We start from the raw sequence: 24,171 nt of genomic DNA, 5'->3' as shown, positions 1-24,171 counted from the left end.
CCTCTGCCATCCCACTTTCCCAGATGGCAACTGCACCAGGCCCTAGCCTCAATCAGGGCTTCATGAACAATCTGCCTCCATCAGCATAACCTCTACCCACCACCAGGATGTGCAGTCTCATCCCCCTCTGTAGCCCTGTCAGTGTTGAGGCCACTGATTAAACCTGGGAGCCTGTGAGTTGGTCATACATAAGAGGCTTTATGCCTTCCTTAATGTATGGAGATTTGCATCAATGGAGAGACCACACTTCAGATGCACTGATTGTCACATGATCCAAGGTAGTAAGCAAGATAAAGTCCTAAGCATGCTTTCTGCTTCAAGCCTGCTACAATGGAATCACCCACTCCCAGGGTACAGAGAGATGAAGCCCTGACTGTGACCCATGGTTGATTAGCAGAATAGGCAGTGCACAGCACAGATCAGGGAAATGGAATTGAGTAGCCTTACTGGCTTGCACATCCTGGGGAAAGAAATGTGTCTAGGAATTTTCTCATGGGTGACACATAGAGGAATCATTGGGTGTTACACCCATATGAAAAGTGCCTGCTACTTACACACAGACAGACACACACACACACACACACACACACACACACACACACACACACACACACACACACACGTAACCATTATCGTAAAACTTTTGTCATTTCAACTTAGTCCCACTTTCCTTAATTCAGTAGAAAGAATTTGCCCACTGCTCTACTCAACATGCTCTTTACTCAACCAACAGTAAACTCAAAACAGCATTCAATAAATGCAATCCATAATCAATGGTACGGTACCGAATAGTTGTTTGCGCATGCACACATGCACATGTGTATAAAATCTCCATTTACATATGATTTACATAGATATTTCTGCATGCACACATGCACGTGTATTAAATCTCCATTTACATATGATTTACATAGATATACAGATGCAATAAATTCCAAATGCATTTTATTTCTTCTGATAAAACATCTTTAGAGGTGAACCACTATAAAGTGAAAGATAATTTCATCCAATGTCCTGCCAATAAGCGAGCCCATGATGAGGTTACTGTTACTGTCTTCTATCAGCAGTCACTGGATATAGCATCACCTTAGTTTCTACTCCGTTACTTGAACTCTGACACTTAGTGGTCTGAAGGCATTTTTCTTAGGTTACACTGAGACAGATGCCCAAGTACAGCATCATAAATGTACTGTAGCATCAGTTTGTTCTTGGTCTTCACTAATGATGAGTTCGAACTTAATCGCGGGAGAAGGGAGAACTAGGTCATCTTTGTTAATGGGGTTTCCTTTCAGGTTCAAGTGCTTCAGAGATGGCATCAAAATGAGTTTTTCAATTGGCAACTCTAAAACACAGAAATAAAGGAAGACATTATCAGAAACTAAAGCAGGTTTAACTAATCATTAGTGTTCAGTCAGTTTGTCTGTAAATAAGCTAATTGTTCCACTGGGCTACAAAGTCAATACTTCTGAACTGAGAACAGTAAAAGGAATATCACTGATAAATATCACTGGACCATCACACTGTCCATACGTCCCAAAATACAAGACCCCTGCAAAGGAAGACAAATCACTGAAGACAAAAGGCACAAAAGTTAAAAGATTTCATTTAACACCTTTAAGGTATCTCACCTATAAAAATTGTAATTTTATTTATCTGATGTTTTGGAAATGTAGTAGTTCTGTTAAATGGGTACTGTCTGTTTTAAAGAAGCCATGTGTTCCTTGAATAAGAATTTGCAGAGGTTTCTGTTAAACTGCTAGAGTGCACTTACTGCTTGCAATGTAAGGTTTTAAATGATAACATAGTTACAAACGATTTAAGTACATTGTTATATCTTCACAGAACGGTAAAACACCATAAATGTTTCAAAAGATTTAATAAATGATGTAAACTCCAAAAAGAGACAGTGACACAGGATATCATAATGATATAAATAGTTCTACAGCTTAGATATTTCTGATTAAACCCACCAAAGTGGTGAACAAGAAATGAATCAATGCTCCAAACTAAGCTTAGATGCTTTTGTCTAAACTTACTAACATGAAACTGAGTATAAAGGATTTGCCCAGATAAAATCACTTTAGCTAGCAAATGTAGGAGAATCACTCTCTCTAATGCCCTCCCTGGGGGAGGAATAAAGAATTTTTGCTGACGTTTCAAGTAGTTTATTCAGTTAATTAGGTAAATGGACTGCAACCTTAGAACAAGAACACTCTTCCATATTTGTATAACCATACAAGACAGACCCTAGTGAGTGTAGTGTGTGTCTGTTCCAGCGCTTTCTAGTAATGAATGACAAGACTGGAATGCTCATTGCTGGTGTGTGATATTGCAGAATTAATGCAAACTATGGATATCATATTTTCACAATATTACAAATAAACAATATAAATCTAGAGACCTGTGCATGGTAGATGGCAACTAAAAGAGACAGAGTTGTGTGCAAGAATGTTGTGCATAAAATGGCAATTTTATTTATCTTATGTTTTGGAAACGTAGTAGTTCTGTTAAATGAGTACTGTATGTTTTAAAGAAGTCATGTGTTCCTTGAATAAGAAGTTTCCCTGTAGGCCACACATTTTTACAATAATATTTTGATATTAAAATCAAGTTAATAATTATAACTGCTTTACAAAACATTAATATCCCTGGAAGCATTCACATTACCCATCGTGTTTTAACAGCAATTTTTAACTAACTCCCGCTGCTTGCATATGCTACCCCAAACATGTATCATATTTTGTTTTTGCAAAAGTAATGTAAATATGGAAACTGCCATATTTTTCATAGTCTTCTGCAAACATTCTTCATAAAATCAAGCTCTGTACATCCCACAGTGATGCTTTTACTGGGGGTACCTACTGTATCCTGTCAATATGCAAATGTCACAGTATTTCCGATCCCAAAACATATTTTCCTTGAGATATTAGTGCCAATATTACAATGATGTTAACATTAATACAATATACCTCAAATGAACAGTTACATTTACTACTGTGTTTCTTTTGCTCAAGTGTATTTACAACCATTTGTTTTCAAACACCCACAGTTGCATTATGGGGCATATGCAAGCAGAACCACCCTCCATTTAAAATTTATTAATGCAAGTATGGGAATTAGTCTTTAATGTTTTGAATCTTCTGCAAACAGAGTGCAGTAACTCAAGCCGTGTACATCTCACAGTCATGTTTTACATGTGGATACATACAAATTGAGGTTGGAGGTGCCACATTGCTTCCTAACATGACTAACACTTACAGAAATATTATTCTGAATACCATATTATGTTAATATTAATACAGTATATGCCATAATAATAATATTAGTTGTGACAAACCATATTTCTCTTACTCAAGTGTGTTTAGTATGATTTTCTTTAACATCTGCTGTGTTCATTGCCCACAACATATGCTGCTACCTCACACAGTGTGGTTTTCCTGCAATATTAGCCTTATTAGTATAATACTGCTAATAATAATTCATTGTGCCTCAAACAGTTATCAGTGTCTTCTTGCTGTCAAGTTTTAGTAATGCCAACCTTATGTATTAAAATAAATAGAACTGTTTCCTAGTTCTCATAACCTTTTGCAAACAGTTTTCAGTAATTCCCTCTGCACCCTAAGCTGAGTCTTTCACTGTACAGCTACCAGATTATTATAGATTACAGTGACAAAGTGAACCCTGGTACTGGACCCACCATTTATGAAATATTAATACTGATATTAGAATATTATTAACAGTAATACCTGTATTAAAACCAAAAGAGTTATCTCTCTGAATATTCAATGTTACGTAACTTCTCTTATTATCGTTTTCCTCTGGTAGCACTGCTTGCACGTTTCCCTGTCACTATTCTCTCATATACCACGTTTACATTATTAATGAAAATATTTCATAATTGTCATAACTGTCTGCAAACATGGTTCAAGTTACACAGGCCCTGCACATCTCTTCGTATTGGCTTCACTGTCAACATATCCAAAATCATGTTAGCTTGTCCTCATCTCCTAATGCTTATACCGTTCATGAGACATTGTCGCTAACATGCAATCATTGGTAATATTCATAACCATAGGAAAAAATAAAACATATGTTCTTATACTCTTGCAGCCTACTTCTCTAATGCTTTATTAAATCAAACTCAAGAAGAAGTGTTCACTTTAATAAAGCATTAACAGCATTTTGAAAACGATCTTCAGGACCCGTGGGATTTTACAGACCACATACAATGTTTCATCGCACACACAGATGTGTCCACCAATTTCAGCTCATTCACTGTGATGACAGAGCAAAGTCTCAGTAGGAAACAAAGGAGCATCAATGTCACCTAGAAGTTTTAGATGCCATCAAATACCTCCAATGTCTATATTCCCATGGTAGTTTTTAGTCCTTATATTTTATGTACAATGACCCAGAAATGAACAGAACAAGGGTATGATGACACATTTACATGTTGCCCCTATCCGGGATGGACAAAGTTGTTAATGGCAAGGAGGTGAATTTGTGGTTAACCAAGGAACCTAATAAAAAACTGAACATCAACCGAGTACGGAAATATCTGCATTTTTATATTTTAACTCCTACTTTAATAAAAAAATCAAGTTTGAATATTCTTGATGAACTTTAACCTTTGCTCGAAATCTGTATCTAAAGTTTTGCTCTCTATCTTTATCCTTTTCTGTGTCACTCAAACACTTTTGTAAGGTACACAACTGCCCACACTCTTGTGTTCCTGCAACAACCAAAACCAAACACACAGGCTTTAGGCACAGCATACTACCAACAATACATATTAGGGGTGGGAGTTGCTCTGAAACTTTCTGCCTTATGGTCTGACCATTAGATAGCTTGGACTCTGCCTTTGACATCAGACCTAGTGAGCCAAGAATAAATAGCAGTACAATTTCCAGTCGCAACATATAAGATAATTCATATAATGTATTTATTTGCCTAATTTAACATTCATGCTGGATTTCTTGTATAAATCTCAAGAACCACTGCAAAAATGTATATACAGTCTCAAAATACTGACTTGAGGAGGAGATTACCAGAAGTATATATAATTAAGAAAATTACAAAGTGTTCTGTTAAAGACTTTATATTGTTTATAGTACCTGGGGAATGGAAATATTGACATATTTTGGAAAACAACAGCTGCCTATCAGTGACATAAGGAATATGTTACTTTTGAGAGAGAAATGGATGTAAATTCCAATACAGATCTGAATCTAAAATACACGGAGGTGCAGTTCTGTTTCTCCTTTTACCCAGCTATGTCATTCTGTTAATGTATGTACTATGACTCTACTAAGTCGTAAAACAAGTTTAAAATTCTTTTTTGAACATACAATTTAACTAGTTAGTACCTACGAGAGTCTGTCACTTGCTGAAGAAATGCCAAATTGAGTCTGACTTTCTCTAGTGTACAAGGTGAAGAGTTTAAACAGTTTTACAGCTCAGCACTTTCTAGTAAAACAAATGTCTGTGATTAAGAACTAGGTCTAAATTAGCTATCATACTGGCAAATGGGAAAACAGTAATTCAGAAATAGTTTCCATGGTAAGTTATATACAAAAAGCCAGCGAGGATTCTGATCAGTAAGACTGTTGCTGCAATGAGAGAATCACACTGTTGGGAAAGTAATTTAAAAAGAAAGCTAAGAGGATATGCTAAAATAATTCAAAATCCTCCATTCACTTACAGCCCCATAAAATGACTTAGCTATAACTGAAGCAAAATAGGATACAAGAATATATCAACAAATATATCAGACACTAACTATTTGAACTGGAGATGTGTGAAACATGCAGAAATGTCAGGGTAGACTAACAGAAAGTGTCAGGCACATGGGGAAACTGCCCTGAGCACCACCTGATTTATTATTGAGTTAAACTGCAGTAGTGCAGTTTCTTTCCACTGTTACTGGTGCACTGAGGTAGTGCAGTTTGTTTCCACTGTTACTTTTGCACTGCAGTACTGCAGTTTAAGTTTACATTGTTACTTGTGCACTGCTGTAGTGCAGTTTAAGTTTCCATTCTTACTTGTGCACTGCAGTAGTGCAGTTTAAGTTTCCATTGTTACTTGTGCACTGCAGTAGTGCAGTTTAAGTTTCCACTGTTACTTGTGCACTGCTGTAGTGCAGTTTAAGTTTCCACTGTTACTGGTGCACTGCAGTAGTACAGTTTAAGCTTTCACTGTTACATTGCACTGCAGTAGTGCAGTTCAAGTTTCCACTCCCTGTTGCACTGTGGTAGTACTGTTTAAGTTTCCATTCTTACTTGTGAACTGCAGTAGTGCAGTTTAAGTTTCCATTGTTACTTGTGCACTGCAGTAGTGCAGTTTAAATTTCCACTGTTACTGAGGCACTGCGGTAGTACAGTTTAAGCTTTCACTGTTACATTGCACTGCTGTAGTGCAGTTCAAGTTTCCACTCCCTGTTGCACTGTGGTAGTACTGTTTAAGTTTCCATTGTTACTTGTGCACTGCAGTAGTGCAGTTTAAGTTTCCATTGTTACTTGTGCACTGCAGTAGTGCAGTTTAAGTTTCCACTGTTACTGGTGCACTGTGGTAGTACAGTTTAAGCTTTCACTGTTACATTGCACTGCAGTAGTGCAGTTCAAGTTTCCACTCCCTGTTGCACTGCGGTAGTACAGTTTAAGCTTTCACTGTTACATTGCACTGCAGTAGTGCAGTTCAAGTTTCCACTGTTACTGGTGCACTGCGGTAGTACAGTTTAAGCTTTCACTGTTACATTGCACTGCAGTAGTGCAGTTCAAGTTTCCACTCCCTGTTGCACTGTGCTAGTATTGTTTAAGTTTCCAGTCTTACTTGTGCACTGCAGTAGTGCAGTTTAAGTTTCCATTGTTACTTGTGCACTACAGTAGTGCAGTTTAAGTTTCCACTGTTACTGGGGCACTGCAGTAGTACAGTTTAAGCTTTCACTGTTACATTGCACTGCTGTAGTGCAGTTCAAGTTTCCACTCCCTGTTGCACTGTGGTAGTACTGTTTAAGTTTCCATTGTTACTTGTGCACTGCAGTAGTGCAATTTAAGTTTCCATTGTTACTTGTGCACTGCGGTAGTGCAGTTTAAGTTTCCATTCTTACTTGTGCACTGCAGTAGTGCAGTTTACATTTCCACTGTTACTTGTGCACTGCTGTAGTGCAGTTTAAGTTTCCACTGTTACTGGTGCACTGCAGTAGTACAGTTTAAGCTTTCACTATTACATTGCACTGCAGTAGTGCAGTTCAAGTTTCCACTCCCTGTTGCACTGCGGTAGTACAGTTTAAGCTTTCACTGTTACATTGCACTGCAGTAGTGCAGATCAAGTTTCCACTCCCTGTTGCACTGTGCTAGTACTGTTTAAGTTTCCATTGTTACTTGTGCACTGCAGTAGTGCAGTTTAAGTTTCCATTGTTACTTGTGCACTACAGTAGTGCAGTTTAAGTTTCCACTGTTACTGGGGCACTGTGGTAGTACAGTTTAAGCTTTCACTGTTACATTGCACTGCTGTAGTGCAGTTCAAGTTTCCACTCCCTGTTGCACTGTGGTAGTACTGTTTAAGTTTCCATTGTTACTTGTGCACTGCAGTAGTGCAATTTAAGTTTCCATTGTTACTTGTGCACTGCAGTAGTGCAGTTTAAGTTTCCATTCTTACTTGTGCACTGCAGTAGTGCAGTTTACATTTCCACTGTTACTTGTGAACTGCTGTAGTGCAGTTTAAGTTTCCACTGTTACTGGTGCACTGCAGTAGTACAGTTTAAGCTTTCACTATTACATTGCACTGCAGTAGTGCAGTTCAAGTTTCCACTCCCTGTTGCACTGCGGTAGTACAGTTTAAGCTTTCACTGTTACATTGCATTGCAGTAGTGCAGTTCAAGTTTCCACTCCCTGTTGCACTGTGCTAGTACTGTTTAAGTTTCCATTGTTACTTGTGCACTGCAGTAGTGCAGTTTAAGTTTCCATTGTTACTTGTGCACTACAGTAGTGCAGTTTAAGTTTCCACTGTTACTGGGGCACTGCAGTAGTACAGTTTAAGCTTTCACTGTTACATTGCACTGCTGTAGTGCAGTTCAAGTTTCCACTCCCTGTTGCACTGTGGTAGTACTGTTTAAGTTTCCATTGTTACTTGTGCACTGCAGTAGTGCAGTTTAAGTTTCCATTGTTACTTGTGCACTGCAGTAGTGCAGTTTAAGTTTCCATTCTTACTTGTGCACTGCAGTAGTGCAGTTTACGTTTCCACTGTTACTTGTGCACTGCTGTAGTGCAGTTTAAGTTTCCACTGTTACTGGTGCACTGCAGTAGTACAGTTCAAGCTTTCACTGTTACATTGCACTGCAGTAGTGCAGTTCAAGTTTCCACTCCCTGTTGCACTGCGGTAGTACAGTTTAAGCTTTCACTGTTGCATTGCACTGCAGTAGTGCAGTTCAAGTTTCCACTGTTACTGGTGCACTGCGGTAGTACAGTTTAAGCTTTCACTGTTACATTGCACTGCAGTAGTGCAGTTCAAGTTTCCACTCCCTGTTTCACTGTGGTAGTACTGTTTAAGTTTCCACTCCCAGTTGCACTGTGGTGGTACTGTTTAAGTTTCTACTCCCTGCTGCACTGTGGTAGTACTGTTTAAGTTTCCACTCCCAGTTGCACTGTGGTAGTACTGTTTAAGTTTCCACTCCCAGTTGCACTGTGGTAGTACTGTTTAAGTTTCCACTCCGTGTTGCACTGTGGTGGTACTGTTTAAGTTTCCACTCCCAGTTGCACTGTGGTAGTACTGTTTAAGTTTCCACTCCCAGTTGCACTGTGGTAGTACTGTTTAAGTTTCCACTCCGTGTTGCACTGTGGTGGTACTGTTTAAGTTTCCACTCCCAGTTGCACTGTGGTGGTACTGTTTAAATTTCCACTCCATGTTGCACTGTGGTGGTACTGTTTAAGTTTCCACTTCCTGTTGCACTGTGGTAGTACTGTTTAAGTTTCCACAACCAGTGCTCACACTTGGCTCCTCCTGCTCTACCTCTTTTCAATTTATTAAGAAAAGTGTACATTGGTACTTCCTGATAGTTACTGTAACTTAATGTACGCAATTAAAAGTGTCATGAACTTTTATGGCCAAGTACAAGTGTCTGAAGTCAACTGCAGGCTGCTAAAGCAGAGAATATTTATTTTTCTTTCTTTCTTGTTCACTCTCTCACTTTCACTCACACATAAACACATATACACATATATGCACAGCCTAAACGATGTTTAAATAAACATAAAGACAGGTCATGATCAGGGTGATGTGATGCTAAATTCCCAGTCCCACGGCTGGAGACAGACAAATTGAATTGTTAAACAGTTCACCAAGAAGCCACCTTTATGCCTCCCATGGCTGAGGTCTGGAGGGGAAGACTCACTTTATCTGTCCAAGCTCCCAGTAGTACATATCTCTGTTTTTTTTTTTCTGGTACTTTAAGTACATCTGATGAGTGTAATTAGAAGATGATCAGTGGATGATGGCCATACCTAAGTGGTTTGAGAATTATATAATTTTGTTGTAATAGTATAGCCTGGTAGGGCAGTATTAGAACAGTAAATAAGCACTAGACATTGAACAGTAACAGAACTTAAGCTCTGGCTCTTCATTCTGAGTCCCAAGGTACAAATGCAATAGCAGACAACAAGCAAACACAGGCATGTACTAGATGACAGGATATGCACACAATATACCTCTCAGCTTCTCATCCTTAACCAGAGCTGTAGCACAGAAGGATAAAGACATGACTACGGTCTAAGGAGACCTAAAGTCTGATTTGCAGCTTGCAGATCTGACGTGGTGACAGGGAAGGAAGGTCATGCCCAAAAGCTGCAAATACATTCCTCATAACCTGTGCTGTAAAGGTAGATGACAGGCCATTACATGTGTATTGCTGGGGGCGGAACTGCATAAAACTAGTGGTATACAGCTCTTTATCTGGGTGTTCAGGAATAAAAGAAAAATAAGAGGACACAGTAATTCAGTAGTTAGAGGACAACTGTCCACAGCATCCTGACTTTTCAAAGTTTGAAACTATAAGGATTGATTGGTAATATCAAAGCCCTCATAACTGGAAGGAATTACTGAAGTCTACCCTAATAAGGGTTGTACATATCAACACATGGCAAAGAGCTTGTTCTGGTCACTATTCATCATAAAGAGATGGTGAAAATTGCTAAATGGTAAAAGGTTAAAGTATGCTTATCCTGAGATTCCATTTGAAATAGCAATATGTCTATACTTTGTTCTTCAGTGCAGTCAATGGTGTCTGCCAGTGGCTAACGTCTGCCCTGAAATACTAGGCAATATGGTTAAAAAGAAACATTTAACTTCATAATACAATGCAAAATGTTTCTTTTTCCTGTAAAAAAGGACAGGGTTATTTCACAGTCAATTTCATTTTTAATATTGTGGTGACTAACACATGAACTCGGCACTAATTCAATTCTATTTTTGGTCTTGTTGTTGTTTTTAAGATGGAAGAGATATACCAATCTGTTACAGGAAAGTAGATACACAAGTGCATTTCTGTGCTGAAGCCCAGAGAGAGCATATGTATTAAAATAAGTGGCAGCTGGAGACTTCAAAGCAAGAGGAAGAGGCTGCAGGAAGGAAATGAATGCATGGGGCACTATTACATCATGTTAGTGACCATTACCTGTGATGGAACAACAGATATGAGCAGTTACTTTAGTCCACATACTGCCTCAGCACCTACCCATTCTAGCCATCTTACTGGCTATATATGTACATATAGTTTATATGTCTGATTGCAATCAACAGGATCATATCTAGGTGAAATGCAGTCCTAGACAAATGACTCCATGTGACAAGGTTCACTTCTTGCATCCTTTTGTGTCCACCCCCTGTTTCCCCCCATCCTGGCCCCATGCTATGTAGAGAGATTACTTCTTTCTTGTTTTCTTACACAGTATCTTACCTTTACACTTTTTCCTCTATCTACACACTATAAGTGGCCAAGACTCCACTATAATATATGCGGAGGAAGTAAATAAGTTAACCCAGAGACCTGGGGGACTAGGCCTCCAGAAGTCATAGGGTTATAGAATCTCCAAGATGCATCTTAGCACTTTTTTACATTATTTTGATCTGCTGATCAAAAAACTGAACAGAAATCATGAGTAAAGAAAGATTCAGTCTTATTTTTTTCTTTCAAGGAAAACTAAGTTGTGGCTAAAGATTAATGTTCAAACCTAACAAAATAGTAGGTCCCAAAAAAGTGAAAAGACAAATGTTTTCACAGATATACTGTCATATCTTAGAATACCATCTGCCACCCTACCAATCAAAATAAATAAAGGCCGTTATCTTCTGCATACTCCTCTAGCATGAAAGTAAAGGACAAATTGATACAGACAAATTAACCTCTGAAGATTTGGTGGGTGAAATCGGTGCACCTGGATAAAATCCATACAGACACAGGTAGTGCAGTCAGACTTTACATAGAAGGAATCGCAACCAAAAACTTTACCAGAGAACTGAGATATTTGCTCTGCCACTGTGCCAGTGATTATTTTCAGTCTCACATATCCTGCTTAGTCTGCCACAGACAACCAAATGCAGTGTACAAAGCTGATGTGTGACTAGGGATGAAAAGTAAAAATTATGGCCAACTTCCTTCGTATAGATAGAGTGCAACTCCCCCCCCCCAACACACACCACATCATTTTCATCACAGACAGTCTTCATTGCCATAAATTGCAACCACTTTGAATGTGTATATCTCAGAAAAATTTCCACAAGAAAGCATTCCAGGTGGCTCCTCACAACTGTACACTAGTTCTACAAAGCCAGAATGCAAAATAAGCAAATGACAACAGTATCAGTCACTATCCCCATAGACACCCCCTGTACCCATCAGTCACTATCCCCATAGACATCCCCTGTACCCAGAAATTATAGGTATTTCCTGACTGTGTACACTTCAAATGTTCAACTGTAATAAAATTAATAGTCACAGTGTATTTAAACATTACTTCCCACAAACAGTAGCCACAGTACAAGATGCTTTGCACAAATACTCATACGTCCTGCAAACCTAGAATAGTGACTGTTTAAGCTGAATAAATATCAGCATCAATTGCTTTTATCCAAACACTGTACCTATCCCAAGCAATTAAAACAAATCTGTTGACACTATACACATCAGATATCAGATTGTAATAAAATAAAAATAACAATTGCTTTCAGTTTATTTTACCCCCACACACACACACACACACACACACACACACAAACAGAGATGTTCCTTCAGATTACAACAAATTATGTGGCTGTGTATATATCCATTGGTTGGAATCAAACAAATAAATGCTTAAATAAAGGCTACATGTATTTTAGCTTACTGTTGTCAGAACTAAACAGTGTACAACTAATTATATATCTTCTGCAAATACATGCATAGACACACACACACACACACACATCACTTGCAGTAAACTGTTTTGCTGTGTAACCTTCAGATATCTGATGGGGATCACATGAACAAAAACATACATAAGCAATGGCCACATGTATTTCAACTTGATGCTGTCAGAGCCATCCAGTGCAACCTACTGCAACTCCCGTCCCATTTGTGTGTCCATACATACATGCACCCACAAACTTGACCAGCAAATACACCCACTTACATGACTGTGACTGTACACCTCAAATGTTTTATTATTATAAATAAATTAATAAATACATAAATCACTCTCACATAGGAATGCATTCTCTAAGTTCACTGCTATCAAAATATACTGTGCAACCCACTGCAAATACCCCCACATAAGCCTCAACCTCTGAGATCAATAATCAAGGAGAAAGCTAAGTAATAATGGGAGAAAGGGCCAAAATCAGGGAGAGATACTATACTTACATACTTAGAATGTTGCTTGAATAACAAGTATTGACATTAGCATGCTTTTTGAAGGCTATTTACTCTGAAACTCATTTAATGACTGCAATCTGTGTTAATTTGTCAGAAAACCACTATTTTTACAAAGAACAGAACAAAATGTGAGACAATCACGAACATTCTGTCAAATCTGGGAAATATAGATAGATTCTATGCCTGCCGGAATGTATGTGTGTGTGTGTGTGTGTGTGTGTGTGTGTGTGTGCGTGTGTGTGTGTGTGTGTGTGTGTGTGTGTGATCAAAGCAGAAAATCTTGTCAATTTTGCAATATATCATTTGCTGAAATGTTCAGCTATATGAAAGTCAAACATTTGTGCAATTGGTATTATTTTTATTGGGTGGGATGAACTGGTAATTGTGACTGATGTATTTTTCATTACTGTGGGTAGGGTGGTTGAACTGTGCTACTGCCAGTTTTTTTTTGTGTGTGTGTGTGTGTGTGTGTGTGTGTGTGTGTGTGTGTGTGTGTGTGTGTGTGTGTGTGTGTGTGTGTGTATTTGTGTGTGTGTGTGTGTGTGTGTGTGTGTGTGTGTGTGTGTGTGTGTGTGTGTGTGTGTGTGTGTGTGCATGCAACAGTAGTCAATGCAATCTGGAGGGAGATACCTTCCTTCTTTATGTTGGTGCAACTGCACAGTTGTTACACGTAACTCTTGAGGATGTGGGGGGTGTACATGGGGGGCTTGCCCTGTGCAAAAACATTTTTGTACCATGATACTTTATTTTGATAGGAATATTCTTAGACACAGTATTTGGTGTGGTCAGCATTTTTAACTGGTAATGTTTAACTTTCTTGCTCTTGAGTTTTTGTGCTTAGTGTTTGCTTACATAACTATATGTACACAAACAAATAAATTAAGCTGCTTTCCTGCAATGTTTCTTTCATTCTCAAATTGGCAGAGAGGCCTGAAATAAGGCATAATCTTCTTATTCTCCATTTGGACCAGGTCTTATCCTAGCATATTCTGAAAAACAGCACAGCAAGATGGTTTTCTTATTTTTAATTGGACTCGGAACTCAGCTCATATGGGTGCATCCATACAGGGCTCTGAGTCCCACAAACACTGAAATGGAAATTTGATTTTTATTTTATATATGTGTCTGTGTAAAATTTAATTTCTTCATTCTTTTTAATGGGGGATGGGAACCTGGCTACCAGTATAATGATCTACCCCTGAATGAAATTATTTTTTTTGGCCATTCACTTTTTAATGAGGACTACATGGGTAATGTACAACAGGACCTATTAATATGACTGGCGGAAAAGAGTGCAATTACAAAATGAAAAAGTAACTGACATGATGTACACAAATGTTTACCATGTCTTCTTCTTTACTGATGTTAAGAATGTCAGGAGACATCAGCATTTGAATTAAGCAGTCACTTTAACTGCTCACAAAATGGCATCATAGCAGGAACATAGTTAACACTTCATCTCACATCTTCAACTCTACATCACACACCAAGTGGTATACCAATGCATTATGGGATTGCTTAGTTTTAAAAGACACAGCAATATACACAGTACATATGGGTAAAAGGCTTTATGCATTTTTAATCATAATAGCTAAAAGTGTTTTTATTTTCCTGAGGTGTAAACATCCTTGCTATATTAGTAAGCCTACCCTGTACAGAGGTATGGAAACATTTGCTATCCCCAGTTAACAAGCTATATCAAGCTTTATCACTTAAGGTAATTTTTTTTTCAGTAACCACTTGTCTGACAATGTTGATGACTACATTTTATGGAAACTGCTGTGGTGGAATTTTACTTCCTTGGGGTACAGAGATTTCAAAACCGATTATATTATCAGGTAAAGGCTGAAATGTAAACCTTTAATATTTGCTCATGTGCAGAATTAAAAAAAAGTCATTACTGGGATAAGCTACATCCAATCAATAGCCGACAGCAGTCTTTTTTAACATAAGCCAATCTATTAAAAATGGTTTCTGGTTTCACAGGCTACTAAATAATGACTGACAAGGTTTGATGGACAGGAATAAAAACTGATACCAGAAGAGAAATGAGACAGCTGGCTGCAGCAGTTATATGGCACTGAATATTTTATCTGAGTAAATGAACTCATAACTACCACTGTCTAATCATATATGACACTATATGCATTCAATAAATGTTATCAGAAGTTTATGAATGCATTCTTGTCCATTGTCTCAGTAAACCTTCAGTTTATGAATTAATAATTGTGCAACAGTTGCATTGCTGCAGTGTTAAAAATAACCAAATGTCATCATTAGTATCAGGTTTTGATGCTTACCTTTGCAATTGTGGCATTATCTTTACATTGCTAGGTCCTGTCTGAGGCTTTGAATTGCATACAGTTCATGGATTAAGAAAATGTAGCCACTTCTATTGATTTCATATAATTTCTTGTCATGTATGCAAAACTTTTCATCAAGAAAAGTAAATGGTTCCACTGAATAAACTGCAATGACATTTCCCCATTTGCCAGTTTAAAAAATAATATAATTCAAAACCTGATCTGCTAGTTCTTAGAAGAACTGATAATTTTAAGGGACACAAAAACAATGCTGTGATTACTCTTATTCTTAACACCTGTATTTTATTCTCTAGCACTAAAAAATGTTACGTGTTATTGTCCTTTATGTTGTAAAAATGGTTTGCTGCTAAGTTCCTCACTAAAGAATGAGAGAAATTCCCACAATGGGGTAATTGCTGAACCTGCTCCTTGAAACGATGTAGGATGTGAAGCTGGTACTCTTTGCACATAGAATCCCACACTGTGAAGCCTTTTCTTTATGTTACATTGTTTATTAGCTCAACATTTCAAACAGCAGCTTATGGAAAGTTCACATATTTGTTATGCTGAGTTTTTTTGTTGTTGTTACTTTTAATTTACACTGTACACTTTCCAAGAGTGGACACAGTCCTGCCCTTTGAAGTTCATTATGATTAAATACAGATACAGAACTATCAGAAGATATATCCAGACATCACAACATTTACTGTGATTGTGGTTTGCTGCATTTACTGCAATTTACCGGAACTGCACTTAGAGGAAATGTGAACATCTAATGGCTATGTCCTTATAAACAAATATTGACAGCACACTTATGCTCAGCTTCTTAAGTAATTAACAGTCACCCCTCAAAGCCTTCTTTTCATTATAGCAGTTAATACGATCCCTGCTAACATACGTATGATTAATTATCAAACCAAAATGAGAAAGACGTCTGCATGTTTATATACTTTGAAAATGAATTTCCCCACCTTTAGTGGTTCAGAAGCTTTAATTAGTAACAAACTCTATGGTGAGCAACACAATGGCTGTGCAAAGGGAGGACTTTCTAATAGAACAGGATCTGACCGACGTGAAAAAGTTGTAGTGTTCAAATGAAACATCACTGAACTTCTTGAAGACAGTCTACTATGTAGTTGTATAAAATATGAACATACAAGACATTAGTCGCACACTTTATTTAATTAAAGATAAGTGGACTGAATCCACTAAGAGCCTACTTTCAATAACAACGTGTTATATAAGTAGAATAAAATATCAATATAATAAAATAAAGGCAAACTACAATAAGAGAGGCAAACTATAATATGTACAAAATGCAAAGTGTGCAAAAAGTAGTGAGATTAATGACATTAATTTCAAATTTCAAACAGTTACACTCCGTTACACTAGATTGCAATTAATCACATACTCTGACAACTACAAATTGCATTTTTGAGAGTGGTTATGCAAACTATATAAGCTAACAAACTACAAGAAATACTTAATTTACATTCTATGTGGCAGATTTCAACATCATATTTTTGACTAAGTTAGATGGGGTAAAGTTTAACCAGGCTGGTGTTCAGCAACACTAGATTGCATTCTGGATCTTCCAAAAAAGATAGAGAGAGAGAAAAAGAGAGTTTAACTGTTATCTATTATAAACATTGAAATGATCAGAGGCATATTTCTTGCATAGAAAGGAAAGACCAGATTAGACTTACTTAGAAATGAAAGGTTGGCATCGTGCTGTTTGCTAATTTGGAGGGGTTTATGTAGACTGTGCCATAGAAGAGAACATTAAGTAGAGCCACAGAGATGTCAAGATAAGGCGTTGGAGGCATTTCTTTGTATCCCCTGTACCAGAAACCATCACACTGAGGAAGGAGAGCGTAACTAACTGTCTGTGGCTCTGAGGAGTGGTGGGACAATGATGAGGGCCTGTCAGGAAGACCAGATCTATATCAGTGACAGCTTCCATCTATCCCACTAGGGACAACAGTACTTCATGCTGGAGTAGAAAGATGCATCTCAACAATTAATAGTTTTAAATTAGGATAAAGGGGAGGCAAATGTGACAGAAGCAGAAGGTGTAACTACGTATTCAGCCAAGATACTGAAAGAAAAAACAAAAGCAAAACATAGAAGGGGTACAAACAATAATGACTCATAGCATGGTTGTGCAGTCTTGCTTTGTCATGAGAACAGTCTTGGCCAGAAGATGGGGATCTAAAAATGCAACAGGACATAGTGGACATTGCTGGTATCACAGAAACATGGCTCAGTGATTTTGGGGGTTGGGACACAGAGACGCCTGCACAGAGGCTGCATGGAAGTGAGAGAAAAAAGGATAGGTGGAGGAGGAAGAGTTACAATTCTCATAAAGGAGGGTATTAAATGTGAGATAAGAAACATACAGAAACACCACCCCATGAAGACTGCAAAGCAGGAGACACGGTAATGGCCTAAATCATGGGGTAAGTTAAATATCCAGGTTGGTAAAGTAGATGAAGGAAGGAACTGTTGGTGGACCAATACAGTGAAATATATCCAATCAACTTCAAGAGAGAAAGATGACAGAATGGAAGTTAGAATAAGGTAATGTGGCAGGACGAAGACGGTATAATAATCCTAGGGTATCCAACCTGTCAGGTGCAGGACAGGAGATTCCACGTGCCAGTTTAACCAACTGATGTAGGACTGTACCAGAAAAGGAATCATGGATGTCCAACTTATGTGACTTAGAGTGGGGCAGAGATAAACACTCAAAGACAAAGATAATTTTAAGGGCTTAGATAATGCTGAAGCATGGGAGGGGGGTGGTCAAAGGTAGGCTAGAAAATGGACAGCTAATCAACGGAGTAAAGAAGCTAGTACATAAAGTATTCCTAGGTACGGACAACATTTCAAGAAGAGGAAAATGACAAAAAACATGGAGAAGGCCAATGCAGCTATACATGAATGTTAAACTAGCATTGAGGACAAAATACGAGGAATGTAAGTGGTGTAAAGTTGGGGACAGAAAGACGAAGGGTACATAATGCATGGAAGTAAACAGCAGGGTAAACATGATCGTATGGGCAACAAAACCAAATGCTTTTATAGGTATAAAGCAGAAATAAAGAAGTGGGGTATAGAACAAGGCTAGGCTGAGCAAAAACGGAAGGGAGCTCACAAAATGCAAGGAAAAGCAAAGGTATTGAAAGAAATCATAACTAAAGTACTTCATTAAATTTCATCCAACTTTCACATCTATTCAAGGTTGACTTCTGATGCAAATTTTATAAATTCTGTATATATAACTTACGAGGCATGATGTCAATAAACTGTTGTAAACAAAGACACTGCATTTTGAGGCATAAACAGTGTAAATCACTGTAAACAGAGATTTTGCTTGCTGATTTACTATTGTCACATAACAATCATCTTACTATACTTTATGCTCTGTATTGTGTTGTTCTGTGTACAACTTCCTGTTCATTCAATTTATCATCTGTGTTGCATATATGTTGTCTCTTTGTTGTTTACCTTTTCAATTTCTCCAAATCTTTTGGGTTTCAAATACTATGATGGGGATGGACCCCATTCCTATGTCAAAGTACGAATGAAGTTCATGAAATTAGTATTGTTTCAATCTATGATGTCAGCCAAAAGTGCTCTTTGCAGCACCTGCAATGTGCCCAGTAATGACTCCTTCTGCATGGATTGGTAACATATCTAAATACAATTGTAGATTCTTTTTTGTAAGACCCATTGCTCCAACTACTACTGGAACTGTCTGAGTATCTTTCTTCCACATTGCTCTCATTTCTGCCTGCAGATCCAGATATTTTATGACTTTGTCTCTCTCTGTATGCAGGACACTGTAGTCACTGGGTGTGGCAATTTTAATGATCAATGCTACTTTTGTCTTCTTTTCCTGGACCACTATATCTGGTTTTCTAGCATCTATCTTTTGGAGTGTTGGTAATGGATGATCCCATGTGATATAGACCATCATTTTCTATGATGCTTTGTGGCTCATGTTTCCAGTGTTTTTTCAGCCACTTCAATACCATAATGTTTGCACAATCCCCAGTGCAACAGTCTTTCCACATTATTATGCCTTTCAGTATACAGCCCGTGACAAGGTGTGCAACTGTTTCCAATTTGTTTTTACAAAACCTACATTTGTCTGTTTCTCCCACATGTTCAATGGACTTTGTAAACCAAAGTGTACATAGCCCACTATCTTGGGCTGCCAATATTAACCTTTCATCTCTTGGTTTGAATTCGTCTCTCCTTAACCATTCCTGCATTTGTTCCTGATTAACATGAGGCTCTTCCAGAAGTTTTCTATACTTGCAACTATATTTATGCATTTTCCACATTTCTTGCCTTCTCATCTGGTCCTTCACCTTATATTCTTTCTTTTGCTTTTTGGCATATTCAGTTGCTCCCTGATTTTTCTCTACTTCTGGTTTGATTTCCATTCCTGCTTGACGTCAATATCCTTCTGCTAAATTAAGCAGAGAAGTCATCTTAGATTTATTCTCCTCATGTTTCAAAACTTTCACTACATTTGGATCTTGTGAGGTCAGTAGACATGTGTGGAGTCCCAGATCTATACATGTAATCAGTTTCAAGGTGGCCCAATCTCTCCTTTGGAATGGGGAATATATAATCTTGGTATACACTTTTATAAATCATTTGGTGAGCATGAAGCACCCTTCTTGTTTTCCTATCTAATCTATCCAACACATTTTGGGGCCAGTCAATCACTCCAAAACTGTAAATTAGTACAGGAACAGCAAATTGATTTATAGCTTGGATTTTGTTCCTAGATGCCATTGCTGTTTCAGAATTAATTTAAGTCTTCTGAAGTATTCCTTACTAAGTTTTATTCACATTTGTTCATGTTTTATTGTTGATCCTTCATCAATTCCCAATTATTTTACACTACCTCTTGCTCAAGTTCTTGTATATCACATTCTTGTCCCAAACTGGTGTTTTCCTGGTGCTGCAGGTTTCCTGCTTTAAAGGTTGCTTTTGCACATTTATCAAGACCAAATGACATTCTATCATCTGAAAAACACCAGGAAAACAAAATAAACCAGAAACAAACTAAACTGCAGGTCAGTGGCCCAGTACCAGCAGATAATGATAGCTAAGAAGGTCAAAATTACTTTATTAAACTAGAAACACAGATAAGCATTTTTGTTCACATACATTAATGAACTTCTTCAGATAATAAAATGTCACTATGAACTTCTTCAGATAATAAAATGTCACTATGAACTTCTTCAGATAATAAAATTTCACTAATGCATACCTTAAATACCCAACAACTGCTAAATGATATAATTTCCTTTTAGTTTTTCTTTTGGCTTTTCCCGGTTAGGGGTCGCCACAGTGGAACTCCAGTCCGCTAATGATTGGCAGTAGACTTTTTATGGGTGCCGAGGTGCCAGCTCGACACCCAACCTTCAACAAAGGCACACCCATTCTACGCATGTCTTTCGAACGTCACTCGACTGTAGGGAGGACATGCAGACTCCACACCGAAGGTGCTCCAGCCGAGGATCAAACAGGAGAACCTCTTGCTGTGAGGCAACAACGTTACCGCTGCACCACCACAGCTTACAAATGATATAATTTCCTTCTATGTGCTAAATTCATTCATAAATTAAACAGACTTTACAATCCTTTTAACTTTTCAAAAATACAAAAAACTATCACAAAAAAAAAAGATATATATATATATATATATATATATATATATATATATATATATATGGATCTAGGACATTTCCAAATCCATAATAACCGAACACACTTTAACGAAAGCACTTTTATCGAAAAAGTGCTTTTGTTAAAGCTGTGTCCACCACATCCCCCCTACTTTAATATTCTCCCTCTGAGACCGCACTACAGTGGGGAAAAGGGAAATTTCCCTTACCCGCACCATAGTACAGCCTCAGCACCAGGTATACTTACGCAAAAGTGCTTCTTCAGTGAAAAGCACTTTCGTGTAAGTATGCCCGGCCGTTTGGGTTTCGGTCGTTTGCTCACCCGAGCAAACATCCTAGATCCATATATATATATATATATATATATATATATATATATACACATACACATATATACACACACACACACACACACACACACACACACACACACACACACACACACACACACACACACACACACACACACACACACACACACACACACACACACACTCACACACATGCACATGCCATACTATAACCATACAGATAAACTGCATAATATAAAATCAAATACTTACTTAAACTATTTAAGTATATCCTAATTAAAAGCTTTCTGTTGGACAAACCAAAACATCATATTACATAAAAAATACACTTTAAATTTTTTTTAAATTACTAAAGATGTCGAATAAAGAATCAAATAAAATAGATCAAATAAAAAAATCAAATAAAACATATAATAACAGTCATAAACAACTCATTATTTAAAATATATCATCTAAGGAATGCCTTAAGCTTCAATAAACAGCTAACAGAAATATTTTCATTAATCCCGGGCCAAAGGTTTGCACATTAACTCCTTCTTCTCCAAATATAAAGTCCATGGTCCCCCTTTTGTTGTTGGAGTGACTCTATCAAAGGCCATAAAATAAAAAAAAATGATCATTATAAGTTTGAACATGTCTTGCTAAAGCATTGCTAGCACTAGCTCTCTTAATAGCATAACAATGCTCATAAACTCTTTCTTTTAGTTTACATTCCATTTTGCCCATGTAAAAACATGGCCATTGAGCACACAAAGCTATATATACCACTGCTTTTGAGTCACAATTAAACTTCCAATAAATGTTGTATACCCTATCCCTTACCATGAATTTACCCCCCACTTTTATATATTTACAATAGGGGCAACATCCACATTTATTCATGTTATTCAATGGACCAGTTTTAACCATTGCTGCATATCTCAAATTCTCCAAAATATTATTAAAATTTGGTGCCCTCTTATATACTATTACTGGCCTTGTCCCTATCTTATCTATAATTTCCAAATCTTCCTGAAAAATGGCCCAAATCTTTGGTAAAATGTCCTTAACTATATTATAATTTGTACCAAATGTAGTAAAACTGATTCCATCAAAAGTTCTACCAGCTGAATTATACCCTTCTACCTGTGACTCATTAATAGATGTTCCTGCAAAATCCACTCATCCAACATTCAACTTAACATAAAAAGCACTGAACCCCTATATATCCACCTTTATTCAAGTTCCTTATTACACAAACATGCAACAAACCCCCCCCCCCCCCCCCACAAAAGACTGTACATCCTTTCCATTCTGCCCATCAGAAGCAATACTGTAACCAATCCTGGTCCAACCCAACTGTCTCATCTATTAAATGCACAATACTTACTTAAGAAATTAGACCAGATTAAACCTCATAAGCCTGTTACACTAGTTGTTACTAAGTCCTGGATCAAAACAGACATCCAACACTTTCATGATTCTATCACATTATAGTTACTTTCTAAATGATAACCCCAGCCCAAGAAATGGTGCTGGAACCTTCCTACTCTATAAAACTCATCTAACTACTACTCATCAAACTACTAATCCAGACTAACACACCCTCTGCCACTGCCGCTAACTAACTGCTTCTATAAATTAGCACAAAAAAAAACTCCACACCTATCAGTAGCCTACCTCCCTCCTTCTTCCAAGCCAGGTAAGTTCCAAACACTAATTCAATAAATTACATTTCAGCTAGGAAAACAATCACATCCTGTTAGGTGTCTTCATCTTAAATATGCTTCAGTCCGTCTAGCATGACATGAACGAAATTCTGCTTGACTTCAATCTCAAACAACTACTGCAACAGCCAATATCACTAACAATCATTTCCTTCTAGATCTAATCGTGACTGGCACTCCCAGTCCAGTCTCAAACATTATCATCTACCCCTCTTCTATTAGTGCCAATTACACAATAGGCTTCATAATACGTACCCCCTACAACAAACATCCCCCCTAAATTAATTTCATTTAAATCGAAGACAGATGCAAACAAAACAAAAAAAAAATGAAAGAAGCCTTCTCCATCACAGGATCGCCTTTCATGTTAAAACTAATAAATCCTAACCAAGCTGCATGTTTTCACCAGTGCACACAGATTCCTCCAGGGCAACTTCTTTCTTATAATTTCTTAAAATGAAATGACTGGTTAACTCCTGAACTGAAATCCCTTAAGTGTTGTACAGCAAGCATGGAAAAAACAAGCACTCCTGTAGCAACAGCAATGACGTATCCAACTTAGAAACCTCTCAAAATAAGGAATACAATGGCACAAAGGCCAGCCTATGAACACAGTTCTAACATTCTTAGCTACATCACCAGAACAGTTCTGGAAAGAAGTGAATGCACTTACAGGAAGGGAGTCATGACATCCCAACAACAGCAAATCCTACATTCTCAGCCTCTGACTTTTTCTTTGAATGCTCCATTGAATGATCCTTATCAAATACTCCGACTGCCCCAAACACCCCCCTGAACCACCTCTATACATTCCTGTTTTAATTTAAACAAGTCAAATGAAGAGACTTAGAACTTCTGCAAAAAATAAAAACTGCCAGCTCAACAGGTACAGACAGTCTCTCTCCTGGTTCATGTACCACTGCAGGGACTTCCTCACAATCCCCTGCAGCACATACTCAGTCTCTGCTTAATACAAAATAGCATGTCAAATATAAGAAAAGTAGCCATTGTCCACCCTATCCTAAAGCAATTTAACCTAATCAAAACTTTCTAATAAAAGCTAATATCCATCCTTCCAACTCAGGGCAAGTTACTTGAAATAATTATGTTCAAGTCACCCAGTACATCACTACCAGCAATCTCCTCTCCCATAAACAGTACAGGTTCTAGCCCGGTCATTGCTGCACACTCACTGCCATACAGACCGTGACTGATGAAGTACTATAAGCTATGGACAGA

At 37.6% G+C, this 24,171-nt stretch overlaps 1 protein-coding gene across 2 annotated transcripts in view; it reads right to left on the bottom strand.

The window, feature by feature from the left end:
- Positions 1–928: 928 nt before the first annotated feature.
- LRRC20 (leucine rich repeat containing 20) overlaps positions 929–24,171 on the bottom strand; it is a 1,971,882-nt gene continuing 1,948,639 nt past the window's right edge. For both annotated transcript variants that reach the window (XM_044056893.1, XM_044056892.1), the window contains exon 5: positions 929–1,342. In XM_044056893.1, coding sequence (XP_043912828.1) covers positions 1,179–1,342 — 164 coding nt within the window. In that variant the 3' untranslated portion in view covers positions 929–1,178. The remainder of the gene's footprint in view (positions 1,343–24,171) is intronic.

Source organism: Protopterus annectens, chromosome 14.part0 (genome assembly GCF_019279795.1).
Source record: "Protopterus annectens isolate FY-2018-M chromosome 14.part0, PAN1.0, whole genome shotgun sequence".
In the NCBI taxonomy this organism is placed as follows: domain Eukaryota; kingdom Metazoa; phylum Chordata; order Ceratodontiformes; family Protopteridae; genus Protopterus; species Protopterus annectens.
This window is presented reverse-complemented; position numbering and strand designations above follow the sequence as displayed.